General features: G+C 39.5%; 1 protein-coding gene across 2 annotated transcripts in view; it reads right to left on the bottom strand.

Annotated features, from left to right (window-relative positions):
* Nucleotides 1–19,512, bottom strand: part of negr1 (neuronal growth regulator 1) — a 118,732-nt gene that overhangs the window by 44,099 nt on the left and 55,121 nt on the right. For both annotated transcript variants that reach the window (XM_029001367.1, XM_029001368.1), the window contains exon 4: nt 6,130–6,261. In XM_029001367.1, the coding sequence (XP_028857200.1) occupies nt 6,130–6,261 (132 nt within the window). The remainder of the gene's footprint in view (nt 1–6,129; nt 6,262–19,512) is intronic.

Raw genomic sequence — 19,512 nt, 5'->3', positions numbered from 1 at the left:
TTCTACAAAGCCTTTTAGAAATGCACACGCTACAGGGATTTCGAGATCTCAAGATTCACTTTGTTGTCCATCTTATTGTAGGCTGGTGAGGCAGGAAGAACGCCTGCAAGCGATGAGGAAACACGCTGCAAGAGTCATAGTCATTCTTTCCCCAGTGATTTGAAATCACGCTCTCAAAGAGCCGTGTCAAAGTCCTTAATGCCAGATATGACTTGACAAACTCGGAGAATGACACACTATATTGGTATTGCAATATATATTAGATTTCCTCCAGTGACACATTATCAATATGCTGGTGGTACTCAGTATTGCTGTATACAGTTTATGTTACCATAGTACATTTTTTCGCAACACAGTGATTTATAAAATCCAGCCCTTGTAAACACTTCTTTTCTACTTCAGTTTTGTGGGGTGCTTATCACCTCAATTGGGAAAATGGGGTTTGTGCCCATCAAAATGTTGAACAGTCATTCTCAGTAGACCTACACACAAATTGTCCCTATTTGTCATATTGTAATGATCCCTTTTCACTATTTCACCTTTATAAAAAATATAAAGAATTAGTTATCAACATTGAAGTGACTGGTGTAAACTCTTTCTGGTTCAGATGCGTCTTTACTGTTATTATCATATTTTATTTTGTATTTGAAATAGTACGATTAGGCTATTACTACTACTACTTCCTATATCTTCACTTCCTATATCACATCGCCTAACCCTACTGCAGAAGGAATGTGAAAAGCAGCACGGGAGCAAGAGTAACATAATGCCAATGCATATTCATTTCACTGAATAATCCTGAGTGCAAGACAGGGCAAGTCCATTATGAAATAATTTTTTTTCACAAAGCCCTGCATTTAGGACACACTCCTCAGTTCTTACCGGGAACAATACAACTATAAAATCCCAATGTTTATTAATAATCTGGAACATGCAAGAGTATCATATTGTTTTCATTCTCATGCTTATTTTAATTAGTGGTCTTAATCTGCAATTATCCTGGAGGTCAACTACACTTACTTAAAAGGTGTAATTACTTTGCAAAGCGAAAAAAAAGATTACTTTTGCATGTACTTCATTACGCTGATTATGCTGAAATGCCAATGTCAGTTGCAAAGACCTTATGCTCTGAATATTGAAGTGAGTGTGCTGTGATGTGCTGGAAATACTTTCTGGATGCACTGTGTGTGTGTATGTGTGTGTGTGTGTGTGTATGTGTGTATATATATATATATAAATATATAAAATTTATAATGGTCACATGCTGTCACAACCATGGTGGCATGACGAGGCAGGTGAACGAGGCAACATGGTGAACGTGTAACACTTAAAGACCCAACGGTGAACAGAAACGATCAGGGGAGCTTTATACATTAGACACAGGTGAATACGATTAGGGAACATTACACATGATAAACCCCTTCCGGACCGGGTCATGACACATGCCCAGTTTCAAATCCACTAAAATGGTCCTATGAAGCCTCATGGAGTTGTGATTGATAGCACTAAATCTGCATTAAATTCACTGTAAGCAAGAACTTGTGTGTGTGTGTGTGTATATATATATATATATATATATATATATTTAAATATCGGTTCATTTATTGCAATACTTTCAAGAATGGCATTGCACGTTGAATAGAAGATAAGTTATCATGAAAATGTCGTTTTGGGGGGTCACCAATTTCTATAAAAAAGAAATGTCCTTTCTCTTATTGATATTGTTCATGCCCTCTCTGAATGCTTGATTAGCTCTGGAGTAAAACGGAGGGCATCTGCTTGGGACTCTCGCCTGTCTTCTCAGAGGTCTTGCCAGGAGGTCAGTGAAAGGCCATCAGCAAGGAGGCGCGGCCAGCTGTCTCAGCAGGGGGACTGTGTAGAAAGCTGAGATACCTGGGAGAACAGGCTGGAGTGCAGTGGCCCCCTTAACTGCCGGTCAATGGCTAGACGGCACAATAAATATTGCTGGAAGCATCACAGTTGCATGCTGGGCTCTAGTCGGCTGGGTTCGTAATATTTCTTTGTGTTTAGTGCAACGGATATAAAGCATTATAATTATTAATGTCATTTAAGACACGCATGATATATAAAAAGCAAATCTTATTGGATCAGGGCTTAAATTTAAGTGTGGCACATTTTTTTTCAGGCTCCACATCTTAGTAATTATGATGCAAGAAATTCCCACATGCATTTTATGGCGATGTCTAATGAGGTTAATCTAATAATGAACCAGTGAGAATAAAGAGATTATTGAAGGGAAGGACTAACTTCCGACCTACTTCACCAGAACACACATACACAGGCATACTTTGTGTGTTCTCTCCTCCTCTCTCTGTGATGCTACAAGCCCCATCTGTTGTTTCGACATTCCCAACAGAGCACAGGCACATGCCGCCCAAAACATGGCAGTGTGCAGATTTCAAACTGAAGAAATACCTTTTGCTATCAATGTTAGTGTACGCTGTTCTTGGATCATTTTGGTCAATTTTACAAGCAAAATCGAAAAAAACAAGTGAAATGTCAATTGCACAAACATGGTGCTCCCATGTGAAAGCAAGAACATTTTATGTCCATGTCACTGTGTCATTGATTGTCATTGTGTGCTGTTATGAAACCACATGAGAGTAAAAATGTCTTACATATTACAGAACTCACTCATGCACTCACTATCCTTAACCCGCACCAACACAGGGAGAGCATGCAAGGTCCAGGATTCAAACTCATAGCCCTATACTCTGCAACTACACAAGTTATAGTATATATTAGTGGCATAGAGGTTAAGGAAGCAGCCCCATAATCAGAAGGTTGCCGGTTCAAATCCTGATTCACCAAGGTGCCACTGAGGTACCACTGAGCAAAGCACCGTCTCAACACACTGCTCCCTGGGAGCCTGTCATGGCTGCTCACTGCTCACCAAGGATGATGGTTAAAAGCAGAGGTCACATTTTGTTGTGTCACCGTGTGCTGTGCTGCAGTGTTTTACAATGACAATAACTTCATTTTCACTAGTAGCCTAGTGGTTTAAACACTTGCCTATGAACCATAAGTTCAAACCTAACTTACTATCACAGTGTCCCTGAGCAAGACATTTAAATTGCAGGGGGACTGTCCCAATAAGTCCTTCTTGATAAGGGCATCTGCTAAATGCCATAAATGTAAACTGTGCTGCATGTTCGTGGTAAGGCTATTTGCTTCTTCACATCTGCGGTAATGGCGAATTTTGCACACTAAGCAACACACTTGGCTGCTCTCGCTCTGTTAAATGGGATCCAAAGGGACCAAATTGGGTGCTAAACTGGACAAGAGTGGAAAAAGTCCTAGTTAAGATTTCTAAATGACAGACCCCCAAACTACATCCAACTCTCCCATGTGAAACACTGAAAGGGGAGATGACCCTCTACCCCCTCTCCCCTGTGGAAGGGGAGACCACTACACCACATACAATATGCGCAGATCTGATGAGGTCTACTTCTTAGTCAAATTAATTATCAATTAATTCCCAAACACATATAACTTCATTTACCTAAATGCCACTTTCTGGGATGGAAACTGTAAAGACAGAACCTTTCTTTGACACCCAAATGGTGGTGATGGATGACCCTGCTCTGGGATCAGACACCCACGTTCTGCTGAACACCCCAGAGACGGCAGCAGTGTGACTGATTGCTGATGGCTGAGTGCATTGAGAGTGTACGACTGGGACTGAGGCCTGGCTCATTCCTCTCCACAGAGAGAAAGAACCACCATGAAACACAGAATCAGGGGGTGGCGCACAAGACAACAGGGTTCTCCACAGGATCTATGGCATTTTTTACGGCAAGAACTGGAGATTATAGACACAGACACAGATCACTAGGATCTTGTGTATTTTTAGTTCAATCTAGGCAAGGCTTTGCGACTCTGCAGCAGTTAGTCTGCTGTTGGGGAGAAAGTCACAGCTGCCTGGCTGTCTCCACTGACAGATGAACAGATGAACATGGAGCAGCACCATGCCATCATGAGCTCTTTCAGATGTCCTCTCATGCAGACAAACACTTTACAGTAAACTGCTCCAATGTTTCAGTAGGTGGAAAAAAAGTAAAAAAAACGGGATGTTTTTGGAGGAATAGAATCACCGGCACCAATGGTCTCTGTCGAGAGAGCAATATGCAGTTCATAACCGTGATTGAGTGCTTCTACCCTTGCTTGCAGATCCTCATTTTCTAAGTGAAATCGCAGCTGTGTGTGTACCTGTTGACGCCCGTATTTCTGTGTTTATTATCTGCTGTTGCAGGCCCTTTGCCAGGCTCATTTCAACTGGAACATTGAGATCTTTGAGAAGCCTGATATTAGTAGGGCTGGGATGAAAAGAACATAATGGTATGGACGTGAGAAACGTCTCTGTCCATTTACTCAGCATCATACAATGATCAGACAATGCTGGATTTCTGTTGTGTAAAAAAGGCTTGATGGATTCTGTGACTGGGAATATTTAGAAGAAGACAAAATGTTTCATACCAAATAGTGAATAAATGGGAACACTATATAACATTTATAAAATATACTTTTTCATTACTTCTGTCAATTATACACACAATGTAACCAATGAAATGCATATGATTTTATCCAAAGAAAATAATGTTTTTAAGCTGTGAGATCACAGTCAACAAAAATCCTGTTTCCAGAGTCAGGCTCTTCCTTGTGACAGGACTTGATAAGCTAAGATATGAAGAAAAAACTGCTTGATGCCCGCAGGTTCCCCTATAGGTGTTCTATCAGTCCATTTCTGTGTGCTTCAGGTTCTGCCAATGTTGATTTCCGATAGAGTGGTTATACCCAGAAATTCTATACTAACCATACAGTGCTGTGTCATTATTAACCTATAACAGGTTTCAACCACAGAATTGAAATTAATCTAAAAAACATTAAGACCAAATATAAAAACATATGAACAGTATTAAACAGTATTAAATTGTTTAATAGGGGTGTAAGAAATATCGACACTGCAATATATTGCGATATTTTGCGTATCGAAACAGGGACATTAAATATCTATATTTTTGTATACAAATTTAGTCCACCGGGTGGTGCTGTAGAGTATTTTCTTTAGTGAGGTCAGCACAGCATCCAACTGCAACCTCCACTCCTGTAGATGGCGCTGTACTGCTGGCGACTTTGAATTACTGCCTGGCCTTTCATGCAGAGTGAAATTGCAAAACATGACAAACCGATCACAGCATCTTGTATATTAGCTCTGTTTTTACAGGGAACTGTAGAATATTGCAATATGTACAATATCACAATAGATCGTGATATAATCATATCGTGACCCGTGTATCTTGACACGTATCATATTGTGAGTTCCTTGACAGTACAAGGTTGTCTAAGGTTCTAAGCTGAACTATATATCTTTTCTTTAGTAGTATGCAATATAACTCTGAAATGTAGGTTATGAATGTAATCTGTAATGGAACACATGGAACACACTAAATATATGATTTCATAGAAATGCTTATCACGGGCGAATCATTCCAGCCTTGGATACACACTTCTCACAATAACAAATCCCACAATTGTGTTGAACAACAGACAGGCAGGACTGCAAGCTGCCAAAGTAAACGTGACCGATCACGTAACGCTCGCTGTCAACATCGTGCTCTCCAGCTCAGATGGTGAGAGTGAGATCAGTTCCTTGTCTGCGATGATGTTCGCCATACGGTGCACAGACAAAGAGGTGAATGATATCCATCCCTCGCGACGAGGCAGGAACTTCTCTCAGGAAAGAGAGGGAAGAAAAGTGGTCAAGTATGCTTCAGTCCTTGTACCTGGAGAGGCAGATCTCCATGTGACTGTGATGAGTAATGCCTGGAGTGTTCATTACTGTCTCTTCACTCTTTTGAAAGACTCATTACCTGCATAATGGAAGAGTCCTTATAACACTGAGATTTTTCCCTAGTGAGAATTAATTATCTCCATTTAGACAAAAAGGGAATTCTTTCGTTAACTATTAAAAATAAAAAATAAAAAAAATAATAACTTTACTCTGATATAAAACATGAGGCTGAAGGAGCCATGTGCCTGTACCCCACCCTTCCTTGTCCCCAATCTTTGTCCATCCAAGTACACAAAAAACTGTCTGAATGTACTCACAGTTGACAATGACTTTGACCGTCTTCGTGTCAGGAGAGGCGATGTCGTTCTGAGCGCTGCACTCGTAGTCTCCAGTCTGGTCCCTTGTTATTCCCGTTATATTTAAACACTCCCCGCTTTCATGTTTCTTGGCTGCATAAAAAGAAGGGGGGAAAAAAGTCATTTAAGTACAGGAACCAATGGAAGATTACCAACACTGAAACGTTAATACACGCTGATTATTAATGTGTGTTTTTATAAACAAACAGATGCTCTGCTCCAAATGTACCACGGACAACGCAGCTTGTAAAAGAGTTCCAAAGTGAAAAAGTAAAAGTGAAACTTATTTTAAATACCCAGTAAAACCTGCAACCTTTTTTTTGCATTAGGTGAACACCTACATTTTCAAAAATGGTGAAAATAAATATGATGAGCATATCCATCACCATGGGAATGGCCAAATGGGCTATTAAAAGAGCCTAATGTGTTTTTTGACTGTCCAAATAGAGAGAAAGGTAAACAGATAAGCAAAAATAAAATGTCTCATAGATGAAAATTAAGTCCCAGGAACATTGGTACAATTTCCAGGGAAAAAATAACATGAAGGACCATAAATGTGAAATGATTTGAAAGCTATTATCAAGAGGAGTTTCCGGGTCCCGGTTGGGAAATGATGTACCTGCATTGCAGTTTGTCAGCAAGTTTATTACCAAAACACAGCTTTCTTCTAAGGTAAAAGGCAAATAAGTTGCTCCTGTTATGTACAGCTTGGCATCTTTTACTGGCTTCTTATTTTCATCAAGGGTGTGATTCTCTGAGTGGACTGTTTGCAAGGGGAAATGAAACTAGAATGCCTTGTGAACAGTGAACAGAAGGTTAACGGAAAGGTGGTTTTGATCTCATGTCATTTCCACAAACTAGCAAAGAGGGTATTGATTGGCCGAGAATTACACGAACAAACGTATGCTGTAAGGCGACAGACCACCAAATAAGTAAATCATTTGTGTGGCAGCGTGATGAATCTGCCTGCGAATCTTTGAGTAATGAATGGTAATACAACGCAGCAGGCGCCTGACACGGTTATATTGGAATAAAACCACCCAGAGTTCCTCCTGACCGGAATTCATCCTCGCTGCGGTGCTGCTCAGTGTGAAATCTATTTATATCACACTTTACAGTGAAGGGAGCCCGTCTCATAGCACAGTGAGGTAAACTCCTCACCGACATACTGATGAGGCTCTGACTCAGCTAAAACATCACCGAGAATGGCGTGTGTCTGAGATGTTAATGTGTCAAATGCCTGCAGAAATATACACATTTTTGATCTGTTGCTTCTTTCTTTCTTTCTTTCTTTCTGTTAGTTCCTTCTTTAACAGCAGATAAAATGGCACAAAATTACAGAGGTGTGGAAAAGTGGAGCGTGAGCTGAGGTGATATTTCCACATGAGCAGATAGAGCCCATGGATAAACAAACTGGAAAATGTTATATTATGTTGCCTGATGCAGGGAAGAATAAAACTGAGCCATGGCTCCAGATAAAAAGGACCTTTTATAAATGACAATACGAAAGGCCATACTTATACAATACAGCACGGTGCTTTCTTATGTGCAAAATGTGTATATATTAGTGGTGGGCCATATCGGCGTTAACGTGCTGCATTAACGCGAGACTCTTATCAGGCGATTAAAAACGTGCTGCGTTAACGTGACTTTTATCGGCGATAAAAAAAAATCGCCGTTAATCTATTTCTTGTGTATTTTAGTTTCTTATTTCCTAAAGACATTTATTTTGTTTTTGAGACCCGGTTCAGGTCTCTTCGACACATGGCGTGAGCGTGAGGTGCGTGGGGTTTGTGTGCAAAAAGTTATTTCTTTCATTTTAATTCATGTACATATTAGGAATATTTTGCATGTGTGTTATTTTGTGAATATTTTTTTATGTTCTTTTAATACTGTATATTGTAGAGAGAGGTGCAGAAAGACGCGATGTTCTGACGCGATGTTCTGACACGACCTTGCTTTTTTACAGAATACACTTTGCACAGAAAATCTCTTGGGTGTCAGCTCATCATTTGTGGTTCAAGAAACGAAATAAAAAAGTTACACAACGCAGAAGAAGAACCGCTACACTATGATGACTTTCACCTTGATATTTTAGCGCGGATGTATACCTAGCCGAATTGCACTGTAGGGGGCGAGAACGAGTCTTCGAACTGTGAAATGACCACATCAAACGTGACGTGGTAACATGGATGCAGCTATTTAACTGAATAAACAGTTGGTAAACACAAGTACATCTTATTGAACATTATTTATTTTCATCACCAATTATCACAGTAGAACAGCTTTCTCAAGCAGTTTGTGATGCATTTTGGAAACAGGAGATGAGCCCCTGGTCTAATGCGCCACCTGGCTTGAGAAACCCATTCTCAAAGACTTACTTTTAGTCATTATTTGGGTAGCACACATATTCTGAATGCCTTCGGCAGAATTCAAATGAGCCATTTTAATCTAGATTAATCTAGATTAATGTATATTAATTTAAAATATAGATTAATCTAGATTAATTTAGATTACAGTGATATTAATCTAGATTAATTCCAAGATTACAGTGCGATTAATCTAGATTAAGAAAATTAATCTATGCCCACCTCTAGTATATATACACAATCTGTACATATATACATACATATATTCTTTGTGTACATGCATACACTTTTTTTTAACATATTCACATATATACTTTATATGTTTAATACACTCGTCCATATATTTTGTACTTTTTATACTGTACTATTAGTATAGTTTTTTATCTTTTGCCATGATAATGCATATTTCACAATTGTGGGACTAATAAAGCATTATCTTATTGCTAACACATGTCTTTTTTTTTTCTCAAATATTACTTTAAAATACAGCACAAGTAACCATTTTATGTTACACAAAATTTGTGTTTGCTACATTGTAAAGCATGTTTTTGGTATTTAGGTCAATGAAAAGCACTTGTTTTCCACAAAATTCATTAAAGTTACTGTTCTGACTACAATGAAATACATTATAAGAATGTAATGTTAAAGGTCCTATGTCATTAATTTTTTACATATGTCTTGGTGCTCTCCATTACATTGTTTCTGAAGTCTCTTTGAAATTCAGCATTGGTGCAGAATTACAACCACTTTGAGTCAGACACTCAATAAGATTTCCCCATTGTAGCTTTAAATGATAATGAGGAGGAGAGAAGTGGGACGAGGAGGAGAATGGCCTATAGAATTTGAGGGGGCATTCATGGAAATTACATCATCAACACCATTCACCAACCACAATGTTTGGCACAGAGAGGAAGTCGTGTCAGCATCTGAATGAATGAACACCTATCGCAATTTCTTGCCACTGCAGGATAATAGAGATTTTCATGACATGGTACAGATTACATATATAATGCTACAACCTTTTGTTGTAGTGTGGATTGATATGGATTGTTAAAAACATAGAAAATCCTCTAGCTATATAATTATCTACCATATGCAATTAAAATAACATTGTAGGATATCTGCCCCCACTTTGAGATACACCTACTGATGATGACGTTTGGTGTAAAAAAAGCTTCAGCACTTAATTACTGACAATCTGGACAGACCTGCATGATGGAGGTTAATCAGAGCCTAATTTAGATAGTTATCCTTTTATAGCCAACTTAAATAATGAGGTTTATTTGTCAAGTTCTCAAAGAAACTGCTGTGAACCCACCTTAATCCCTATCACTATTTCTGCCACCCTCATCATCTCGCCATCTGTTTGGAGGAAATAAAAGTGTGGATGAACAGTTCCAAGTCAAAAGCTATCATGATGGATACCCCGACCAGATTAAATCAGCATCAATAAACTGCATCACCTTCTCTCGTCACTATATTCGTCTCTCCTCATCAATCATTAAAACGGACTTCAACCTCACCTTTGAATCCCATGTCAACCACCTTTGCAAGATCTCGTTTCACCACAACCAAAATATTGCCAAACTCTGCCCCATTCTAACCATATAATATTCTGAAAACTCCCATTCTCACTTACAAAATAAGCTTCCTGTCTCTGCTAAGATTGGATTCAAGGTCTGTCTCCTCACTCATAAATACACCTAAGGAAATGCCCCGAAGTACACCACGCTCTCACTGACTCCAGATACAAAAATAAAATCCATAGGGGATAGAGCTTTCTGTGCCTCTGCCCCTAGCCTATGGAATGCCCACCTTGAAACCTTAAGGGTGCTACACTCCACAGAGATTTAAAAGAGGACTGAAAACATTTCATTTTTGCACAGCCTTTGGTTTAAAATCTCTCATTGTACTTTTCTGATCTTGTTTTCAGCATGTAACAATTTATGTATTTATTTCTCTTTCTTATCCCTTTTTCAGATTTTCTAAAATTTGAGATTTTGATGTAATAAAATGTATTATTATTATTATATATTATAACTCACACTACAAACATTTTACAGAACATCCCCCAGATGCTCCATTGAATTAAGATCGGGAAAGCACAATTAATGTCCCTTAAATCCACCATTGAACCTAAACAATGGTCTTTCATATCCAAGAAACATCTACATGAATGTAGGACCAAATGTTTCCCAACACAACAGTTTAAGATTTCCAGATTCATTCACACAACAAAATATATTAAACATTATTAGCCTGTAAGCCTATTCGGTATATTGTATTTCTCACCAACAACCTGTAGGCTTTGGGACTGAATGCTTGTGCATAACAGGCATTTCTGTTTACACTTGTAATAAACATGTAAATCATACTGAACATGAACAATGTTAAACATAAACGTAATCAAATGTTTAAAACCAAAACCATCCATTACCCATTATTATTATAATTTAGTTCAACAGGAAGGACACACAAATTTATACACATTGATAAAGAATTCCCTTTATCCTTTTTTCCTCTTAAAAATATGAGACGGTGAGTCCAGTTCTAGTGTAGTTATTACTTCATGTGAATATGATTAGAGACTAGTGCTTTGTTATTTTGCATGACACATGACAAAACTATTGGCATATTAACCATGATAATCTATAATGGCCATGATGCAAAATGCATCACAATATTGCAAATCATAAAAGGAGAAAGATGTTTACCGACCTATGACAGTCCTGGCAAGTCTATAAATCCACATAAATGTTCATTCAGGCGGGTTCATTTGTCATATTTAGTGTTTTCATTACTGGAAACACTGAATATCACCTCCCATAATGATTATTGTTTTTATTTCTTCACCCTGTTACCCTACAGCCCAGTTACTCAATTAATCAAGCACCATGGCACATTTCACTTCCACAATTGGGAACAGCAGGGATTTGAACAGCAGATGTAGCTGAAGATATCTTTATGCGTTTGAGCGGCTCTTAATTTTCATTTTAGAAAAGAATGGGCAACAACGCATAGGTAAACGTTCTATGTACATTGATCATCCAAAACATTATGACTATGCATAGTTTATGGTAGAAGATATGATGTGGCATATGGAGCCAAGCTGTCAGTAACAGATCTGTCACATTCCTATTCAACTTCCCTGCCCGCAGGTGGTGCGCGTGCACACATGGGGGTGGCCAACCGGAAGTAGATGTGGAAGGGATCGAGAAGGGTCTGGCTGCAGCCAGTGTGCAGTGTGAGGTGTGGAGCGCCACATTAGGCAGAAACACGTCACCTACACACCTAACCCTAAACTTAACTAGTAACCCTAAATCTACCCCATCCCTAACCCTAACTCTAAATAAAGTTCACTTATGTGTCTCGTCATTTGTTTCCATGTACTGTGGAGGCCACAAGGGTTTGACGTAATCTATAAACAAACTGAGGCCATCTTGGATCCTCGCCCGCTCATCATTGTGGTTTGTCCCTTTGTTGTTGCTCGCTGACCTTTCTTTGACTACTCTTTTGGATTGTCCCTGGCCTGTCATCTGTTTTGATCTTGATGCACCCGACCCCTTGCGTGCCCCCTCAAAGCTGCCTCTTCTCAATCCCTTTGTGTTCTGGACCTCGCCATTGACAAACCTCATCTGAAGATTTCTCTATCGCCTGCCCCCTTACCAGCCAAGGTAAAGACTGAACTTATTACCACAATGTGTGCTCTCACCCCTGCACTCCATCTCTTCCTCCCTTGCAGACCTCTCATGCCAGCCTAAGCACCCTCACCCCTCCTGCATCTCCTGAACCTGCAAGCATGTTTGATTTTTTAGAACATTCCACAGATGCTCGATTGGAGAGCACAATTAGTGTTCCTTAAATCCATCGTTGAACAATCTTTAGGTAGGTGCTACAATGCAAACCATGTCTATATTGCTTCCATTGGTCCAAGACCAATTCTGGACATTTACACAACATGCAAACTGTTTTGATGTCTAAGTATGATGTTAATGAATATCCCACTGCACAAAGACATGTTAAAGCAACATCTTTTTCACATCCGCTGCTGGTCCACGTTACACCAGATGACGTGTTGTAACCAATTGATTGGTAAAATGCAGTAAAATGTGTTTCCTGATGTAGTGAAAAAACTAGGTGTCTGTGCCTATGACGACAATGTCATTGCCCATTTCCGGGCACTGCAGTGCTTTCGTTTTGTGAGTGTGCCAGAAAAACTATGTGAAAGACAAAAAAATTTAAGCTGATTTGAGACCATGTGCTGATGAATGATTGAATTTTCCAAGGTATGGTAAGTCAAAATACTTTATGTTTACATTTTACATTTATGGCATTTGGCACCCTTATCCAGAGCAACTTACAACGTGTTTTCATGTTACCATCATTGAAGTAATCAGTTCTGTTTCACTAGGACACAAACCATGAATACAGTCAGTTATTTTAACTCTGTTATAGTTTCCCATGCATAAGTCAAACCATAAGAAAGTTACAGGTTAGTCTAAGTATTCTCTAAAGAGGAAGGTCTTAAGCTGCCATTAGAAAATAGCATAGCAGTTGGGTTTTGTGGGAGAATTTGCTAGAAGGGAGTTACATTTATCCAGTCATGAGATTACTAGGGACTGAACAAGTATCTGGGTGGCCTGTGTTGACAGGATGGATCCTTCTGATGTTGTAGAGAAGGAATCTACATGAGTGGAAAAGATTGGTGATGTAAGTCAATAGGGAGAGTTGGTGGTCTATAGTTACTCCAAGGTTGCGTGCAGTTGAAGAAGAGTTGTTCAGGTAGATAGCAGGGAGGAAAAGAGGAGATGATTTGTGTGTCGTCGGCATAGCATTGGTAGGATAACCCATATGAAGAAATTACCACACCAAGTGATCTAGTGTGGAGGGATAAAAGGATAGGACTGAGCCCTCAGGGCTACCAGCTGAGAGTCTGCATGAAGCAGATGTGGATGCTTTCCAAATCAGTTGGTAAGAATGATCATCAAGGTAGGAAGCAAACCATTTCAATGCTGAGCCCCAAATTCTAAGTCTCTTCAAGCTGGACATGAGAGTCTTGTGGTTAACTGTATCAAATGTTGCAGAGAGGTCGTTTTTTTTTTTGCTGATCTGGCTGCATGTAGAGTCTCAGAAACAGCCAGAAGGGTTGTCTCTGTAGAATGACCTGCTCTGAAGTCAGACTGGTTTGGATCTAGGAAAATGTTCTGAGACATATGAAGTGTTAGCTGATTGTAGACACAGCACTCAATGACTTTAGAAAGAAATAAGAGAAGAGAAACAGGTCTGTAGTTGTTAATGTCTGCTGGATCAGCAGTGGGTTTCTTGAGGATTTGCTGTTTTAAAGACAGATGGTACATGACCAGATGTAACTGAACCATTTATGACATGAGAAATGAAGGGGATGTGGTCAGGAATAGATTGTTTGGAGCATTGTGGAGGGGATTGGATCCAGTGGACAGGTGGTTGAATTGCCTGTAGATATGATCTGGATGAGTTCATCTGATGTGAGTTTTGAAAATTGTTCTGGGGGCAGTCAGCAAGTCTTCAGAGGGTAGAGTAGGGGTTGTGGTGGTGGAGAATGTCTGGCAGATTTGCTCAATCTTCCCTGTGAACAAAGTCTTCAGAGGTTATGGAAGATGGAGCAATGTGAGATGGAGGATTCAATAGAGATGAGAATGTTGTGTTGTTTTTAAGGGTTGTGGGCAGAGGGTTCCGGTTTTGTAGAAAGTAGATTTAGCAAAGTTGAGGTTAGTGGAGAAGTTGCGTGGGAGTTTCTGATAATGCAGCAGGTCTGAGTCAAGCTGTGATTTCTTATATTCCTTCGACTATATAGCCAGGGAGAAGGGAGAAATCCTTTTGGGTTTGGAAGATAGAGGGCAGAGATGATCCATAGAAAAGGAAAAGTGAGGAGAGGAGAGTGTTAGTGACGGTTCCCAGGGGTAAGGAAAAGAATGAGTTAGAGGTTGAAAGATTTGAAAGAGTGCAGGAAGAGACAGATGAAGGTGAGACAGAGTGAAGGTTATGTTATGTCGAATGAGTGATGGATGGTGGTCAGTCAGTAAAGTGAGGGTGAAGGACAGAAAGTGGTGGTCAGAGATGTGAAGAGTGAAAGAATGGTCAGTAGGTGGAGAGGGACGACTGAAGACCAGGACAAGGACATGAACTCTTTTGTGGATGAAAGAGCTGCTGCTGTTGGTCAAGGAGAAAGAGTGGAGAAGGAAAAGAAGGCAAGACAAATGCAAGTTTGTCAAGTGGAAGATTGAAATCACCTAAGAGAGGTAAAGGGGTGTCCATGTAAAGATTACTAAGCAGAATGTCCAATTTATCAAAAATGAGGAGGATGTTCACTGGTGAAGAGACCAACACTGCATGGAACTCAAAAGAAATTTTAGATGTGAGAGGCAGTGGTGTGAAGGACCAATTCCGAGATAGTAAGAGGCCAGAACCGCCACCTCTCCCATTTTTCCTAGGAGTGGGGGAGAAACTATAGGCAGAAGAGAGAGCAGCAGGTGTAGCTAAATTCTGAGAGGATATCCAAGTCTCAGTTCATGCCAAGAAGTCCAAGAAGTGGAGAGGGCAGAGATGAAGTTTAACAGCAGACTGGTAGTTCCAGAGCCCACCTACAACTCTTGTTTGAGAAGTAGATGACAAAATGGGGTAGACGAGGTTGCTGGTAACAGAGCCTCTGCGGGGTGAATATGTTCTCCTAAGCCTGTAAGAGATAGTTACTGAGATAGGTTTCAGACACATGATGGCAGTTTGACTGTACAACACACAATCTACCTTTGATATGCACCACACAATTATTAGTAATACACAATACTACAACTGAGCTTATAAACAGATAGACAGATAAACAAATTTTAGATTCCTACCTTTCCAGAACAGACAGATACAAAGATGGAAGCACACTGAAAAAAACTTTGAAATTCAGTGAGTAGTATCGATGCACCCCTAATTATTGAAATGACATAATTTCAGATTTATTATTCATCTTTTAATGCTGCATTAGTCTGTTAAAGTTAGTCATTTGATAATTTCTAAATTAAACTTTCTGTGGTGCAGATGCAGTGACAGATGGAAGCTGAAAATTCCCATTGCCTTGGGATGGTAAGTGTTGATCTATTGGCAGTGTGAGATGACAGGACACTGAGCAAGAGAGAAAGAGAAATACTTAATACTACAACTTTCTCTCATCGTCCACTATTCTCTCTGACCTCACAATATGCTTTTCAAATACAACAGTGGCTTGGTTTTCTTCCGTCAATTGTCACACGTCATGACGCCTTTATACTTCATTGATGCTGTTCCTACATATACCATTCACATTAATGTTTTATTGTAAGGTTATAATTCAATATGAAGGAGGAAAAGGGCAAGAAACCTATGGAAAACACAGAGGTTTACAGAGTACTACAAGGTAAGCCCATATTTCATGTCGGCTAAGGAAAGAAAATTAGCCCATGCCAATCTGTAATTTGATAATCAACTTAATGACTTGATCAATAACTTGAATAACTTGATTTCCTCTCCAATTGATGTTACAAATATTACGCAAAACGGCTGTATTGAGAGAGGTTGTATAGTATTTTTTACAAATATGTATGAATACAGACTGCGGTGTGTGCGCCAGAGCATTTGAAGCAGGCACCACAAAGATGTGGAGGTGGAGGACACACAGCCATCTCTCAGAACTAAAGCTTAGGAATTTTTTTGTGTTGTATAAATATTGGATATAGTTGGTAAATGGAATGAATAAAAAAAGAATAAATAAATGTGTTTATTAGTTTATTTTTGTAATGCATGATTTGTATAACTGTAACATGTATAACTGTATTTTCAGATGGTGGAGGAACAGTTACCTACAGTTTTGCACAGAGCCTAGAAATAGTAGGCCTGCTCACCAAAGGTGATGGTTAAAAGCAGAGGACACATTTCTTTGTGTCACCGTGTGCTGTGCTGCAGTGGTTCACAATGACAGTCACTTCACTTTCACATTCACAAAGATCTCATTTGTACTATAATTAAACCTTATGCAGATGTCCTACGGAGAGTAAATACTGGATGTCCGGATGTCTTAGTTTGCACCTCATGCAAAGATGACCTGAAAAAGACAGCTTCAACGTGTCTATGTGCAGTGGGTAGTCTGCACTGTTGAGCCAGATTAGGTGATTTGGACACACTCTTTTCTGTCCCTTTCATCATGCTCAAGCCATCCATCTGACAGTTCTGGCAAACTCAAATAGCCTGGTACAAAGTTCTTGCTTCATCGTGTGTTCCATATGAACTGATCCTTGCCATGTAAGCAACAGAAACATGTTCATTTCGGCAATGTTGTGGATGGTTTGATTAACATGTTGCTTTCTGCTGTGATTCTCTATCACAAACAGTCAGTTGTCTTAGCTTTGCCTAACATATACCACCCATTTCCAGGTGTCATAGTAACAGGAAAATACATGTGTTATTCAATTCACCTATAGGGGAGCATAAAGTCATAGAATAATGTTATTTCATTTATATTTTGACTATATTTGTTAACGTGATCTATTAAGTTTATAACTTCAATGTGTGCATGTTATTTATTGGTAAGAACTGAAGAAGATGAATAAAACAGTTGTCTGTAATGTGATGGACAGAACCTATTTAAAAGGGTGGCATGAAGTAGAAAGATGTGAATTATGTTGATTTGTAAAGTTTGCTTCAGATCACATAGCAGTCCTTTACACAACCTTTTCGACATACTTTTCTTAGTATTTCTTTTGCATAAGTCACTCTTTTGTTGATTTACTTCAGTGTTTTGGACCACTAGCATGATGCATGACCCAGCCTCTTCAGTTTTAGGTCTCACATACAGATGCCCTGACGTTCTACTGCAGAGTTTCCTGATACAGCTTGGTCCCGCAATGATTGCAATCTTCCCAGACTCTGAGGCAACCAGTCTGCCTCCTACATAACACACCCTGCACCACACTTCCCTATTCGTATAAGGCTTTGGTCTTGGTAGGGGGTTTGTGTTTTCTCCAAACTTGTGTAGATTTACAAAAAGTTCAACTTTATTCCCAGTCAGAGCCACTACAGTGGTTGCTTCTATCACCTCTCACTGCTTTTGTTCATTTTACTCCTTATACTAGACTCATGAACACTGACATTTTAAAGTGAATGAGATGCCTGCAGATCTTCAGCTGTCACCCTGGGGTTCTTTTTCGTTCGTTTGAGGACTCTGTGTCACAGCCTAGCAGTGATCTTTAGGATCTTTAGGACTCCTACTGCTATAGCATCTGATGGAGTTCTTTACAGATTCATTTCATTTTTAGGAACATGGAAAGCTCTGAATTGTTCTCTGTGAATTGTGAGGCGGTAACATCAGCATTTTAGACAAGAAATTAAAAGCACATGGCCCTGCTGTGAAAATTCTTTTTTCAAGTTGGTACTTATTTGTCTCATAATTAATCATGGATGTGTTCTAGGCACATTCTGTATCAAGGCACGGAGAACCTATTAGAGTGGCAGACTTGTCAGGTGCTAGATAAGAACAGAGCACTGCAACAGAGTGAACTGAGCTTCTTTTGCACAAAGTGAAAGCCTGCCTGTGTGCAGGGCATCTATGGTAACAGCAGGATTCCACCAAAGCTCCCTGAGGTGAAGCAGGCGGTCACGGCCGCACAATGCCAAAATGGGTAAAATGATGTCAGGTGATGGGGAATGCTGAAGCTTTCCCTGCTGGAGAGCCCAAGGAGGAAGAAAACAACCTGTTTCCAACCTATATCCTTTGTTATAGGATATAAAAATGTGAAAATGGGTAAAATGTGAAAATTGTTAAATTACAGCAACAAGCTAAAGCTAATAAATATGTTTTATATATTTATGTACATGATAATTACCATTCCTTGTGTAATCTTTTTAATGCTTGTTTTTAAGATGCTATGTATGTAACAGACAGAATGTATGTGGGTGTGCACCTTGTCCATGAGAGTAAATGCTGCACAGCTGACACCAGAACACGTTCCATATCCTTCTGTGTAATCCTGCTTTAAAATAAATGCAGACCTTAGACCAATTACAAAACAATGATATAATGGCAATCTGAGGGCAAAATATCCTGAATCAAATGAGTTTGGGGGCAACGTTGAGCGCATGCCAATGAATAATCATGTAACTGTTATATAGCTGGAAGTGGCTGTGAAAGGTCACAGAGGAAGGCCTTCTAAATGTCAGTCATTTGCGAAGGTGGCCTGGAGGACAGCAGTTTGAATTCAGCCTTTTATGGAGTTGAACTTTATTTCACAAAGAAAGTTTGTGAAAGCAGCAGAACCAGCAAAAGCAATTAAAAAATGTTGGGTTTGTTACCAGGTAGGCCTGTAGAGGGAATCTTCTGTTGCAGAAAAACAGATCTCTGGCTGTTGCCAAATCTTGCTCAAGTGCTCCAAATGGCTGGTTCATCTGCTGCCAGTTTCCTCTAATTCTTTCTGTTCCATCATTTATCACCTCTCTGCTTCTAGGGCTCCACAATTAACAACGAGATCTTGTGTTAATGGTTACAATGTAGGGACAAATTAAACTCCCCAGACAAGCACAGTAAGTCCTTAGTGCATCCATCATTACTAATCATTCTTCCACCATAGAGGAACGGCAACGATTCATTTTTACATTTGATCACATAATATGCTCCGAAAACAGTCAATTGAAACTTTAGAGCTTCCTTCAAATTATAGAGAGCTAACTCCTTCAACTCCATTAAACTGTAACTTAATGGCTCAATCTTATTCTTTTAATTAAATGGACCCATCAGTGGAATGGCAGAATGGTGCATTTAGAATTCCACACTGCTCAGAGTAAAACAATTTTCCACATTTACCAGAAAACACCGCTCACAATCCCTCCCCGCCCTTTCCTGATGCCCTTCACATATAAGCTCATACCGAGCCCATTGTGTGGCGAGGCAGTGCTCTGTCATTATTCAGCATAGCTGCAGTCG

This window comes from Denticeps clupeoides, chromosome 13 (assembly GCF_900700375.1).
Source record: "Denticeps clupeoides chromosome 13, fDenClu1.1, whole genome shotgun sequence".
Classification (NCBI taxonomy): Eukaryota; Metazoa; Chordata; class Actinopteri; order Clupeiformes; family Denticipitidae; genus Denticeps; species Denticeps clupeoides.
This window is presented reverse-complemented; position numbering and strand designations above follow the sequence as displayed.